We start from the raw sequence: 14,982 nt of genomic DNA, 5'->3' as shown, positions 1-14,982 counted from the left end.
GGCACCCCTGAGGTCTATTGGTGGCACTGCAGGGTGTCGCAGCACCCCGGTTGAGAAAAACTAAAATATATTATAATTTATTATATAATCTGTTATAATATATTATAATTTATTATACATTTTGTTATAATATATTATAATTTATTATACATTTTGTTATAATATATTATAATTTATTATACATTATGTTATATTATAATATTTTCCTTTCTTAGCCAGATTTTAGTCTATAAATAACTGATGCCGCGTACACACGATCGTTTTTAATGACATTAATAGCTGGATTCAGGTAGGGCGGCGTATTTTTGAGCCGGCGTGTCGTTTTTACGCTACGCCGCCGTAAGTCAGAGAGGCAAGTGCTGTATTCACAAAGTACTTGCCTCCTAAGTTACGGCGGCGTAGCGTAAATGGGCCAGCGTAAGTGCGCTTAATTCAAAATGTGAAGAGGTGGGCGTGTTTTATGTAAATAAACCATGACGCCATCCGTGGACATATCCCAGTGTGCATTGCTCCAAAGTACGCCGCAAGGACTTATTGGTTTCGACGTGAACGTAAATTACGTCCAGCCCCATTCACGGACGACTTACGCAAACGACGTCAAATTTTCAAAATTCGACGCGGGAACGACGTCCATACTTAACATTGGCTAGGCCAGATTTTTGTTCGACTAACTTTACACCTGAAAACGCCTTACGTAAACGGCATATCTTTACTGCGACGGGCAAGCGTACGTTCGTGAATAGGCGTATCTCGCTGATTTACGCATTCTAGGCGTAAATCAGTGTTCACGCCCCTAGCGGCCGGCGGAACTAGACAGCTAAGATACGACGGCGCAGGCTGTCGTATCTTAGCTACATTTAAGTGTATCTCAATTTGAGAATACACTTAAATGTACGGCTTAGATTCAGAGTTACGACAGTGGGGTAGATTCAAAGAGCAATTGCGCCTGCGTAACCATAGTTACGCAGCGCAATTGCTTACTTGCGCCGGCGTTACGAAATGCTCCTGATTCAGGAACCTCGTTACGCCGACGGCAGCCTAAGATATGACTAGCATAAGGCTCTTATGCCAGTCATATCGTAGGCTGCATTCTTACGTTGGCCGCTAGGGGGGCGTTCCCGTTGTGGTCAGCGTATAGTATGCAAATTGCATACTAACGCCGATTCACAACCCTACGCGAGCACTGCGTACGCAGTTTGAGTCGTTTGCGTACGTCGGGTTTCACGTAAGGCTGCTCCTGCTAATAGCAGGGGCAGCCAATGTTGCGTATACCCGTCGTTCCCGCGTCGCGAAGTTTAAATTTTACGTTGTTTGCGTAAGTGAATCGTGAATGGCGCTGGACGTCGTTCACTTTGAAGCAAATGACGTCCTTGCGACGTCATTTGCCGCAATGCACGTCGGGAAAGTTTCCCGACGGAGCATGCGCACTACGTTCGGCGCGGGAACGCGCCTAATTTAAATGATCCACGCCCCCTACGGGATCATTTAAATTACGCGCCCTTACGCCGGGCAGTTTTCCGGAGCGCACACGCAATTTACGGAGCTACTACTCCGTGAATCGCGCGTAGCGCAGGAAATTTACTGAGGCGCAGCGGCAAAACGGTGCGCTGCGCCTCCGTAAAAAAAGGGGCAAAGCTACCTGAATCTACCCCAGTGTATCTACTGATACGCCGGCGTAACTCTTTGTGAATCTAGCTATAAAAGTAATTTTTTACAACCTGAAAAACGGTCGTGTGTACGCGGCATGAGGGGTTTTAGATGATAAGAAATACACAGTGCTATTCCTACGTGTGAAATAAATGTACATATACATGGGTCTGTATACATACAAACATTTACACAAATACACGTCTGTATTTGTGTAAATGTATAGTGTATGTATATCGTCTCCGCATCTTTGTATATGACTTGTAAACAGCCCATCCTTCATCCTAGGTGACCCTCCACACACTCTGTATACAAAGTTATCATAAATGTCATTTGCCCACAAGCTGCTGCTGATGCCCCATGAATGGGCTCTATGTACTAGCCGGCACTTTGCATTGTAAAAAAATAATTTATGGACATTAAACACGGTTGGAGCAAGCAGCCTGCATGGGTCTATAAATCACAGGCTGAATGGGGCAGGCGGAGTGCCCCTAGTAAGTCAAGTATCCGGAATAGGCTCTACTAGCTGTTCTCCAGCCGCTCGTTTAGTAAACAGGCGTGCTCTGTAATTGTTCAGTAGGATCAGCACTGGGAGAGAAAACACACGGAGGAGCTCAGAATAGGGACCACATTGTCTTGTAGAGGACAGTCCAGCTGAGTGATAGACAAAGAGCTGCTCCAGGCAGACTCCTAATGACTCCCTCCCTGGCATTTGTCACCCTGCTTGGCACTCTGAAGACCTGTCAGCCAATTGTCAAAGCTGGGGACCCACCAGAGATCCTACTACCTATTACTGTACCTGATGAAATATGTCACATCACTTGCAAATGTCAAGTTACTTATGACCAGCCTAATTAAAGCTTGTTTGTGATTGGCCGCCAGGGATCATCACACGCCATTGGGGTTTGCATTATGCCATCAGATTTAGGAGTTTCAAAGTTAATCCAGAGGAATGCAAAACACTAACCACAGCTTATCAATAACCATTTAGCCTCGGTTCACACTATGAACTGGATTAGAATCGCACAAGAGCCACAACGCATTCCTATTCAATCTACATGCGAATCAGTGTGGCGCGATTACAGCTCATTCATACAGCAATTTTGGAACTGCAGTGCATGGTACTCTTGTAAGATGCGATCTGGTTCCGGAAAACAAACTGCATTTGCAACCTTTGTTTAGGGCAGTGGTTCTCAACCTGGCGGTCGAATGACAATTTTCCAGGGGTCACCGAATCCTGGGCTGTTTCTAAATCCCGCACCGCTCTCCCAGCCTTTTCATGGCTACCAAGCAGGGCTGTCCCTGGAGCTTGCGGTGGCCCACCCTTCGCAGCCACCCATTCAGTTCACGACATTGGTTGGGGGGCAGAGACTAGATGTCAGCTGGCTGGTGAGGAATGTGAAGTGGGAGGGGCTGAGGAATGTGAAGTGGGAGGGGCTGGAGGAGACCCTATCTCCTGATTTTGGCATAGGTGTCACTGCTACGGAGACACAGTGAGTACCATAAGGGGTTTTAATATTGTACGAGTGGAAGGGACTGAGGGAGCGCTAAGTATCTGTGGGTTAGGGGTGCAAATTACTTGTCTTGCCTTGGGCGCTGACAACCCACGCTACAAAAATAATTTTATTGTTGGGGGTCCCCACAACTTGGGAAATTTTATCAAGGGGTCACGGCACTAGAAGGTTGAGAACCACTGGTTTAGGGTGTCGTTCAGATCGCAATGGCAGTGTGATTTGAATGCAATACAATGCAGGAAATGCGCACAGATCGCGGTGGATCGCAATGGCAGTGTGATTTGAATGCAATGCAGGAAATGCGCACAGATCGCGGTGGATCGCAATGGAAGTGTGATTTGAATGCAATGCAGGAAATGCGCACAGATCGCGGTGAATCGCAATTGCAGTGTGATTTGAATGCAATGCAGGAAATGTGCACAGATCGCGGTGGATCGCAATGGCAGTGTGATTTGAATGCAATGCAGGAAATGCGCACAGATCGCGGTGCTTCCCGCAATGCACTAGTAAGAACCTCGGCTGAAGGCCTGTACACACGATGTGAAAATCGCAAGTCAAAATTCACCCGGCGAATGATCTGACGATTTTCGGATCATTAGTATGGTGTTTTCCGACAGCTGATAATTTAAAAGCCAATGAAATTTTAAGCTTAAAGAGAAGCTCCTGGCACCCCCAACAAATTACAAATACTGGAGCAGCTACCTTTTATTATAAGGACACTTACCTGTCAAGGGATGCAGGGATGTCCTCACCCCAGCCGATTCTTCAGCTGGCTTCGGGTTCAGGCACCTGCATCGTAAGTAAGGAAAACCGGCAATGAAGCCTTCCCAGCTGGTTTCCTACTGCGCATGCACGAGTTGCCCTGTGCTTTGTGAATGGTCTCCCAGTCTTCTGGGACCTGTGATGTGTCCCAGAAGGCTGCGGGGGAAGGAGGGGAGCCGGATCTCTGGCTCAGATAGCTGCGCCGCTTCTGACCAGTGGGATTGGGTACCTGTGAAAAACAGGTACCCACTGCCCCCCTCCAAAAAAAGTCCCAAATGTGGCGGTGGAGGGGGGAGGATGCAAACAAGCGCAACATCTCCTTTTGGATGAAGTTCCGCTTTAAATCAGATAAATACATTTCAGGTGCCACAAAACAAAAGGTGTTCAATGTTCATTTTCTTGCTAAAACAGGTACAGCCTGAGAGTAGAAAAGCCTGTCCGCTGCCAGCATGCTGTAGAGTGAGACCTTTGCTCCCTGTGGAAAAGTGCCACACCTCTGTGGAGAGTTCACAGAGCCGCACTGCACACTGTGATTGGCCAGGCAATCTTCTAGGACCTGTGACGTGTCCCAGAAGATTGCAAGTAGAGAGAGGGGAGAGGTGAACTTCCTTCCTGCGCCGCAGAGCCCCAGGAGGATAGTTTTAGGACGTGGATGCCTCTTAAGTTATCCGCCACCCCCCCCCCCCATAATAAAAATGACATGCCATGTGGCATGTCAGGGGGTCACCATCACTTAAAGTGGAAGTTCCAGTTTTAAAATGCATTAAAGGGGTTGTAAAGGTTTGTTTTTTATTTTCTAAAAAGGTTCCTTTAAGCTAGTGCATTGTTGGTTCACTTACCTTTTCCTTCCATTTCCCTTCTAAATGTTTTTTTTCTTTGTCTGATTTTCTCACTTCCTGTTCCTTCTCAGTAAGCTTGCCCCCATCATCCGAGCCGTTCTGGCTGGGGGTTAGTCAGCCAGAACAGCTTACTGAGGAGGAACAGGAAGTGAGAAATTCCGACACAGAAAACAAAGAAACAACCCCTTTAATGCATAGAATGCATTAAGATTAAAAGAAAAACGTCTGCCATTAGAACCATTTTAACAGCAGCAGAAAATTGCATAAATCAGGTCCTGGATGATTGGGGTTGCCTGGATCACAAGACTGGCTGAACAGAATTACAATTCATATATGTATTTACATGGTGTATTTAGCTTCTTTTTTTACGGGATCAGCTTTACCTATCATAGCTATTTATCATCATCATCATGTAGTAACGATATTGTAACTTATCAGCATATAAGAAAGATTTCTACCCCAACAACTGGCTCATTTGTGTATTGAGAAACGACATTAATGTTTTTTGCAGTTTACTAATTAGTCATTCTTCACAGGGAATTAATGCGCGTAAGACATTACATCAGTACATGGAAGAAGCCATCAAGGATAAAATCACAAGAAGAGACCCTGAGCTGTGTGAAGATGCTCTGGATTACCTTATAGACAGTGCCAAGGAGAATGGCAAGGAGCTGAATATGCAGGAATTAAAGGTACCAGGCAATAGTGTGCATGCCAGCAGTGACGTAACGCTGCATTTTTGCATTCCTTCCCAATTACAGGCAGGTATGTCTTTTTAAGGCCAATGAGCACAAATATTGGATTATGAGATAAGGAGGGACTTGGCAGAGCTCTGGGTTGGAGCTAAAGATGCTAAACACCTACTGAGAAAGCCTAGAGTTGGGGGTACCAAGGCGCTCAGGAGAAGACTCCCAAAGCACTTGCGTCGACGTATCTCCAGATACGCCGCGTAAGTGCAAATATGCGCCGTCGTGTCTGTGCGCCGTACCCACAAACTAAGATACGCCTAAAAACAGGCTTAATCCCGCCAACGTAACTTGCCTATGCCGGCGTAGGGTGGGCGCACATTAACGCTGGCCGCATGGTGGCGCTGCCATTGATTAGCCATTCAAATATGCAAATGAGGAAAATACGGCCATTCACGAACCTGCGCCCGCCCGACGCAGACTACGAGAGGTGCGCGTAAGAAGCCGACGGTTTTTACGTAGTTTACGTTGGACGTGTGTCTGGATCGGCGTAGATTACGTTCATGGCGCAGGCAGTGATCCGGCGTATCTTAGGTAGTTGTTCCGACGTGGCTATGAGCATGCGCACGGGGATGCGTCCACGACACGACGCATGCGCAGTTCGTTCAACGTACTTGTCTGGCTCTCAAACCATCATTTGCATGGGGTCACGCCTCATTTGCATGGCTTTGCATGGGGCAAGCCCACTTCCACCTACGCCGGCCTGCGCCTTCGAAATCTACGCCACGCCGACGCAGCGTTGAGAGCGCTGGCTTCCTGAATTCCATGCTTGCCTCTCTGCGCTGCGTCGGTGTAGCGTACAGGAGATACGCTACGGCGGCATAAATGTGCGCCGCTGTCTGTGAATCCGGGCCTTTGTGTATGTAGGCACCTTGCAGTGCTGCTTTTCACTTATTACCTTCATGTTTTTCTTTAAAGCACATTTGCTGAGTTAGGGGGGGGCCATACATTATGCGATTTTCTTTTCCTTAACCTGGAAGAAAAGAAAATTGCTAAATTCCCTCGATTTTTACTTTGTGGATGGAGATTTTATGGTTACACAACCCATCACATTGCTATGATCTTTTTCTATGGACTATAAACTGAAGGACTTATGAATAAATGGTTGTGGAACGAATCATCTGAGTTTCCATTATTTCTTATGGGGAAATTGGCTTTGATATACAAGTGCTTTGGATTACAAGCATGTTTCTGCTCGCAATCCAAGGTTTTACTGTACCTGTCTTGGCTTTGCTAGGTTTTATAAATACAATTTATCATTTAAAATGGGTGGTGCCTAGAGATGAGCTTGGGTTTGGTCTGAACCAAGGAGGCAGCTGTCAGTGCCGCGCCAATCAGCTGAGGGTGGGGGATTCCCTGCCCTGCAGCCGCACGTACACAAAGGGGCAGGAATTCTTGTGACATGTGACCATATTAGGTCAATGATGTCACAAGCTTTATGTAAGTGGAACTGTGGGGCAGGGAATGCCTCGGCAGCAATTGATTGGCCCAGTACTTATAGCTTCCTTCTGGGTTCAGCAAAACATGAATTTGGACCAAACCCAAGCTTATCTGTAGTGGACAGCGCTGAGGAAATACCTGGATTGTGCACCCACTGGCAATGATCTAAATGTGAGGGAAGAGCAAATGTATGTATGTATTGTTGGCACTGCACCCGTCCTTCAGAGGGCAGTTGTAGTGTTGGCATAAGCAGATCTCCTTTAAGCTGCAGTTTCAAAGGACTGGCGTAGCTGCTGCCCAAAGGATGGTGTTGCTTTGAGGATCCTTTCCAGCATCCAGTCTAAATAAAGTGCACCATGGGCTTCCTCGCTCCTCCATGTGCACGGCACACATACCAAGGGGTGAAATATTTAATTAAAAGTAATATTTGCATTTTTACATGCTTGCTATGGTATTGTAGATTCCCTTCTGCAGTCAGTTATCTCTCTTTTTTTAAATGCAAGACACCTATAGGAAGACTAATTCATACAGCACCGGGCCATACCATACATTATAGTTTTTTTTTTTTCATGTACCCTGCAGGCTGAAAAAAAAAAATGTATTCCTCCATCTATGCCATACAGTGTGGACGAGTTCAGAGGGTCGTTTAGCAGTAGAATTTTGTTTGAAATGTTTCATTTTGAAAAGGTTTGCTTGATATTCTGATGGTTAGAGGGTTCAAATTGACAACCATTTTAGACCATTGTATTGAGGAAATTCAAAGACGCGGGATGGAAAAATGTTCTCGAACAAATAACCTTTTTATTTAATTTGGGAAAAATCATACATATTGTGATGCACATTTTCTAGACACAAATTTAAATTGTCTGGATTCAAGTAGTAGGTATGGATAAAATGTTAAAGGCTTTTGAATGAAATTAGCGGACTCAGTGATGGCAAGATCGAAAATGCTCTGACGAACAATTTTTTTAATTTCCGTATGAACGTTTAAAATAAAAAATTCTACTGGTGTGTGGCCAGCTTTCTTCTTTAAGTAAATGAATCCTCCTTAGAAATACATTACATGCTCATTCGGTGAGCAGCTCCTCCTTGACAGATCTCCTATGCAATTTATTATTTAGATATAACCTCAGCTCATCCGTTCTCAAGAATTCAAGTACACCTTTCTTTTATTCACATGTGCCCCAAAGTACAATGAAATAAAAATATTAAATTAACCACAAAAGCAATAAAAAATGGCTTAATTATTAAAGCAGTGAAAAGGTTGGCTTATATAATTTTTTTATATACTATGGGCTAGATTCATAAAGAATTTACGCTGGCGTATCTATTGATACGCCGCGTAAATTCAAATCTGTGCCAGCGTATCTTCTTTCTGTAGTTCTAGATTGTAAGCTCTAACAAGCAGGGCCCTTTGATCCCTCCTGTATTGTAACTGTTGATGTTGTAAAGCGCTGCGCAAACTGTTGGCGCTATATAAATCCTGTATAATAATATTCAGAAAGCAAGATAAGCCGAAATTTGCCTAAGATCAGACTGGCGTAAGTCTCTTACGCTGTCGTATCTTAGTTGCATATTTACGCTGGCCGCTAGGTGGCGCTTCCATCGATTTCAGAGTAGAATATGCAAATGAGCTGGATACGCCGATTCAGAAACGTACGTGCACCCGGCTGTATTTTTTACGTCGTTTGCGTAAGGCTTTTTCCGGCGTAACGTTGCTCCTGCTATATGAGGAGCAACCAATGTTAAGTATGGACGTCGGGCCAGCGTCAAATTTTGGGTCGTTTGCGTAAATCGTTCGCGAATAGGGCTTTGCGTAAATTACGTTCACGTCTAAAGCATTGATGATTTGCGGCAGAATTTCGAGCATGCGCACTGGGATTCTTTCACGAACGGCGAATGCGCCGTTCGTTAGAGACGTCATTTACGTGGCGTCATGTTTTATTTACATAAAACACGCCCACCTCTTCAGAATTTGAATTCGGCGCGCTTACGCCGGCAGATGTACGCTACGCCGCCGTAACTTAGGGCGCAGATTCTTTGTGAATCCAGCCCCAGCTTCACTAAGTTACGGCGGCGTAGCGTATCTCAGATACGCTACGCCCACACAAACTTACGGCGGGCTTTATGAATCTAGCCCGATATATATATATATATATATATATATATATATATATATATATATATATATATATATATATATATTTCAAAAAGGTCTTAAAAACTTATATTTAAGGGCATTATGAATTAGGAATGGAATTGGAATTGTATAGGAATGTTTTTTTTTTTAATTGAACCTTTTTTCTCTCAAAAAAAAAAAAAAAATTCAACAACCCCCCCAGTTAAGTAGACACAATATAGCATTGTTGTATTTCAGAAGATAGAAGGTGTTTCCTTTGTGATCCTTATTTGACCTTCTATAGGTCAGTTTGATCAAAAGTGATATTTTAGTTATGGATGGAGCCTGTTGGACTCACAAGGTGGAGTTCACCCCAAGGCCTCTTATATGTCTTGGGGCAACCTTTCTTTAGTAGGGTTGCCCCAGAGCTTGCTAGAGGTTCCTTGAGCTGTGGCTGATTGACCTCCCATTTGATGGTGGTTAGTTTTGAGGCTCAACACCACCTTGTAGAGCCAGCGGCATGAACTCAGTGATCTATTTATGTGTCTGTAAGGGTTAAATTCTTAACACAACTGTAAAGGGGCATGCTTCCCACTGACCACCAATGTCAGGGGCAATCTTCCCTCTGACCCTAAGTGAATTCATTTTGTCTCATTTCATAATTCCTGGTTTTGTCTGCAAAAGAGTTTTAATTTTGTCTCTCCCACCTTTGTGTGCCTCATCATCTCCTGTCCAGCCAGCCTCAACCTTTAGATTATTGTGTGGGCACAGAGAATAATATACTACCTGTATACTTGTGCTAAATAGGCACTGACACATGTCCCCCAAAACAAGGCCCCAGAAAATGGGAAGCACCAAGCATAAGTATGTACCAGATACTAACCAATACATCCTAATCGTGAATGAACTGGAGGCACTAGCACACACCATAAATACTGTAGCAGGGTTGTACTAACAGCATGGCGGTTCGCCATTGCCAGGCTGTCTAAGAATTTTTACATGCTGATTTATGTGCCCATGTAGATTGATCAGACCGGTTTTGATATAACATAGTGCACAAAAGAATATGCACATTCTGCACTGGAAAAACTAAAGCTAAGCTCCAGAAATTATCTTTATTGTATACTTAAATTATACAATGTGTTTATGCATTGCTCATATCTCATGGGCTGCTGGAAAAGCTGAAAATCACTACAGTGATAGCCATGGTCTTCTGGGTCCTGCTCAGGCCCTTTGCCAGATCTTTCCCCTTTAAAACACATTTTGAGATGACCAGAGTATGTGCCGGTCTGTTAAAACATCCCCTCCACCTTGGGACACATCGGGTACCAGCTCCGCTTTTCCAGCCATATGCAGTAGTAACAAATAGGATCCAACAAGCTGTGCTTCCAATAAATCATCCACTTTTTTGTCAGTGTAGAAAAACTACAAAAACAGCAAAAAATTACACTGTGGGAGCAGGGAAAAAGGTTGACGCATTTCATGCTATATAGCGCTTAGTCATGACTTTGTTGCCCCCTGGATTACATCCCATCAGACAAAGCTCTTAGGGTGGAGCTTAGCTGTGACATCATAACGCATGTCATGTCCTTTTTGTCAGTGTAGAAAAACTACAAAAACAGCAAAAAATTACACTGTGGGAGCAGGGAAAAAGTTTGACGCATTTCATGCTATATAGCGCTTAGTCATGACTTTGTTGCCCCCTGGATTACGTCCCATTAGACAAAGCTCTTAGGGTGGAGCTTAGCTGTGACATCATTACGCATTTCTGGAGAGCTGGCGGGCGTTCTTGATATGCTCTTGACTCTGTCTTTTGTGAGTACATACTGATTTTAAAAAATAAACAGTGTAAAAAGGTACTTCACTATTATTGTCTTCTCCTTGTTGCCTCCCTGGTGTGGTTGGTGGTGTTTGCCATTTGTATGAGGTACATCCTGTGGTTACATGGGGAGTCCTTTTGTAGAGAGAAAGGGCTAGGCTACTGCCGACAATAGGGGATTGAATGTGGTGACCATCCATTCATCCATTTGGGATTTGTCCCTAATGCCGCGTACACACGATCGTTTTTCGGCATGAAAAAAAACGTTGTTTTTCAGCATGTCCAAAAAACTAAGTTTTTCCAACTTCATCATTAAAAACGATGTTGTCCACACACCATCATTTTTGAAAAATGATGAACAAAGCGCGGTGATGTATAACACGTATGACAGCACTCTAAAGGGGAAGTTCTATTTGCTTTTGGGCTGCTTTTAGCTGATTCCTTGTTAGTAAAAGACAATCTGCGCTTTTTTGTCTGTTACAGCGTGATGAATGTGCTTACTCCATTATGAACGGTAGTTTTACCAGAACGAGCGCTCCCGTCTCATAACTTGCTTCTGAGCATGCGTGGGTTTAAAACGTTGTTTTAGCCCACACACGATCATTTTTTACAACACGAAAAACATTTTTAAAAACGACGTGAAAAAATCAGCATCTTCGAATTTTTTTTTTCTCGTTTTTCAGAAGCCGAAGAACGATGTGAAGCCCACACACGATCATTTTAAATGACGTTTTTAAAAACTTTGTTTTTTTCATGCCGAAAAATCATCGCGTGTACGCGTCATAAGAGTGCTGTCAGACCTCCTTTTATGTTGGGGTCTGAGTTTCTGGTAAGTTGTTCTATGATCAAAGGTGGCTGGTGCACTTTTTGTGGTGTGAAGATAACCAGAGTTACATGTTGCCAAGCAGGATCCAACACAGAACATACCTGCAGTTCAGCTTTATGGGTACGAAGCTGGCACACTTAGTCCACCAGGCTCACCAGGTTTAGTCACACATAATAAAATAGAATGGTTTACCATGGATGGTTGTAATTCCTAGCCCAGCTCTGTTGGTTTCTGTATTTTCCCCTCCTTCAAGCTGGAGAGGAAGTGAATAGCTTTAATGACTGTGGATTTATGTGAACATATGTGTAATAACATGTTTATCAATCATGTCTCTTGTCACGCAGGAATCTGCTATTGAACTTATGTTCGCTGCCTTCTTCACGACTGCCAGTGCCAGTACCTCCCTCATCCTGCTCTTACTCAAACATCCATCTGCCGTACAGAAACTGAGACAGGAACTGGCATCCCATGGGTTAAACAAACAGTGCCAGTGTCTTCATTCTCCAGACAGCCCTAATAACAATACCATGGATGAGAACTGTACAACCGCAGGGTGCCATGCCTCTACCCTGGCAGACCCAGATGGCCAAGTGAAAGAACAGTGGGAAAAAAACAAGCGGGCGATGGAGGAGAGGAATGAAAGCGAGCATACATGTTCTGTGACCAGGAGATGCCAAGACGATGTGCATCGCCAGTACTTATGTAATGGTGCACCATACGAGCAGGACACATCTCTATACCTTTCAAGTGCTGCCAGATTACCAGGAGGGTGTCAGGGATGGAAAAGCGATTGCACGTGTCAGCTAAACCTGAATCTGGAGAAAATAAAGGGACTCAACTACCTGGACTGTGTGGTGAAAGAGGTGCTGCGTTTGCTTCCACCGGTGTCTGGAGGCTACAGAACTGCTCTGCAGACATTTGAATTGGATGTAAGTAATGTTCAGCTCATTGGTGGTTGGGTGGGCTCAGTGGAGGGCTAAATCCATGTATAGCCTGATACCATAGGTTAGGTATGATCGGTGTGACTTAAAAATGTTACATGAGCAGTGGAATATTGGGCTGGTGCTCTGTGCAACGCTGTATCCTGGCCTAGGCCAACAAGGCCCAGGCCTACGGCAGCTCTTTGCAGGGGGGCAGCACAGAAAGAGTCCCCACCGGCTTACGATACACTTTTAGTGTATGTAACACAAGCTGCTTCAAATTTTGATTGTCCTATCATCCTGGACCACAAACCTTCCTCACTGTGCTATGTTTCTGCTGCACCATTGGCATGGTTATATCTTCTTAGTCCTCTCCATAAAATTATCAGAAATTTGGGCTTAAAGTAGAACAATAGGCAACACCTTTTTTGGATAGAGTAAGGGAGGGTTATAGCCCCTGTCAGTTTATTTTTTTACCATCCCGGTCCCATTGCAGAGATTTTCCTTCACTTTCTGCCCTATAGCCAAACAGGAAGTGAGAGGAAATCTATGCAAATTAAGGGAATACTATGCCCCCCCCCCAGGCCCTCAGGATTAGTGTCCCCACTCCAATATTTCAGGGCGGGTCTTAAACAGAATGGGGTGTGACCTTGACAGGAAGGGGTGGGTCATATTTAAATTAGGGGTGCACGAGTTTAGTCAGGCCTTGGGCAGCACAAAACCCAAATACACTACTGGCTCTGTGAGACGAACCTTTTATTATAGAAATATAATGTTCACTCAAGAATGTTTTATGTGAGTTGATACTCTATGGGGCATGTGTTGTATGAGCTGGATATAAGATAAGGCTCCACAGAACTACCATACCATTTGTCACAATATAATGTGAATTTACAACTGAGTATCTATAGAGCGTGTCTTCTCTGAGCTACATATAAGCTGCAGCTCTATGGGGCATGACTTGTATAAGTTTAATAGTGCTGGAGTTCAATAGAGAAAGTCTTACCTGAGCTATATATAAGTTGGAGCTCTGTGGAGCAAGTGTTATATGAGATGAATATGAGCCGGAGGTCTATGGAGCAATTCTTGTATGAGCTAGAGCTCTATAGGGCAGCAGTCGCCAAAAAACAATGGTCCATGGTCCACGACAAAAGTTTGGTGGGGTTCTGACGCAAATCAACATTGGCGGATGTGTGCTGCCCAATGTTGTTTCCAGTGTTGTCCTCAATGTGCACTGTCAAAACTGTCAGGGCCAGATTCTCATAGTTCGGCATAATTTTGTGCGGGCGTAACGTCACCTATTTACGTTACGCCTCTGCAACTTAGACGGGCAAGTGCTGTATTCTCAAAGCACTTGCTCCGTAAGTTGCGGCGGCGTAGCGCAAATAGGTGGGCGTAAGCCCGCCTAATTCAAATTTGGAACAGGGGGGCGTGTTTTATGTAAATAACTTGTGACCCGACGTGATTGACGTTTTTCATGAACGGCGCATGCGCCGTCCGTGGAATTTCCCAGTGTGCATTGCTTCATAGTACGCTGCAAGGACGTATTGGTTTCGACGTGAACGTAATTGACGTCCAGCCCCATTCACGGACGACTTACGCAAACTACGTAAAATATTCAAAATTTGATGCGGGAACGACGTCCATACTTAACATTGGAACGCCGCATGTACGCCACCATATAGCAGGGGTAACTTTACGCCGGGAAAAGCCTAATGTAAAAGGCGTAACTGTACTGCGTCGGCCGGGCGTACGTTTGTGAATTCGCGTATCTAGCTGATTTACATATTTCTAGGTGTAAATCAGCGTACATCCCCCTAGCGGCCAGCGTAAATATGCAGTTACGATCCGACGGCGTAAGAGACTTACGCCGGTCGGATCTAATAGCAATCTATGCGTAACTGATTCCAAGAATCAGGCTCATAGATACGATGGCAGAACTCAGAGATACAACGGCGTATCTGGAGATACGCCATCGTATCTCCTTTGAGAATCTGGCCCATAGTGTGCATGGATACCCAATGCCTCTTCTGTAGTTCCTCAGAGTTCACAGGGGCCAGAAGGCACCAGAACATTGTGTGTATAAGGCAGCAGTGTGATCCAGGGGGAGGGGGGCAGAAATCTAGAGCATTGTGTGTATAAGGAATGTAAAATTCAAGTTAGTGGTCCGGGGGATTTAAAATTGTGAGTTTAGTGGTCCATGAGGTCCGAAAGATTGGTGACCACTGCCATAGAGCATGTATTGTAGTATGGACTGAATAGGAGATGGGGCTCTATAGAGCAAGTCTTATATAAGTTAAATATGAGCTGGACCTCTATGGATCATGCCTTGTATGACCTAAATATGAGC

The 14,982-nt window shown here is 44.6% G+C and overlaps 1 protein-coding gene across 1 annotated transcript in view; it reads left to right on the top strand.

The window, feature by feature from the left end:
• LOC120946940 (cytochrome P450 26C1) overlaps window positions 1-14,982 on the top strand; it is a 29,338-nt gene that overhangs the window by 8,804 nt on the left and 5,552 nt on the right. Inside the window, exons 5-6 of the mRNA XM_040361787.1 lie at window positions 5,299-5,454; window positions 12,057-12,641. Of these exons, the coding sequence (XP_040217721.1) occupies window positions 5,299-5,454; window positions 12,057-12,641 (741 nt within the window). The remainder of the gene's footprint in view (window positions 1-5,298; window positions 5,455-12,056; window positions 12,642-14,982) is intronic.

Source organism: Rana temporaria, chromosome 8 (genome assembly GCF_905171775.1).
Source record: "Rana temporaria chromosome 8, aRanTem1.1, whole genome shotgun sequence".
Taxonomy (NCBI): Eukaryota; Metazoa; Chordata; class Amphibia; order Anura; family Ranidae; genus Rana; species Rana temporaria.
The sequence above is the reverse complement of the archived record's forward strand: the minus strand, read 5'-3'. Positions and strand labels throughout refer to the sequence as shown.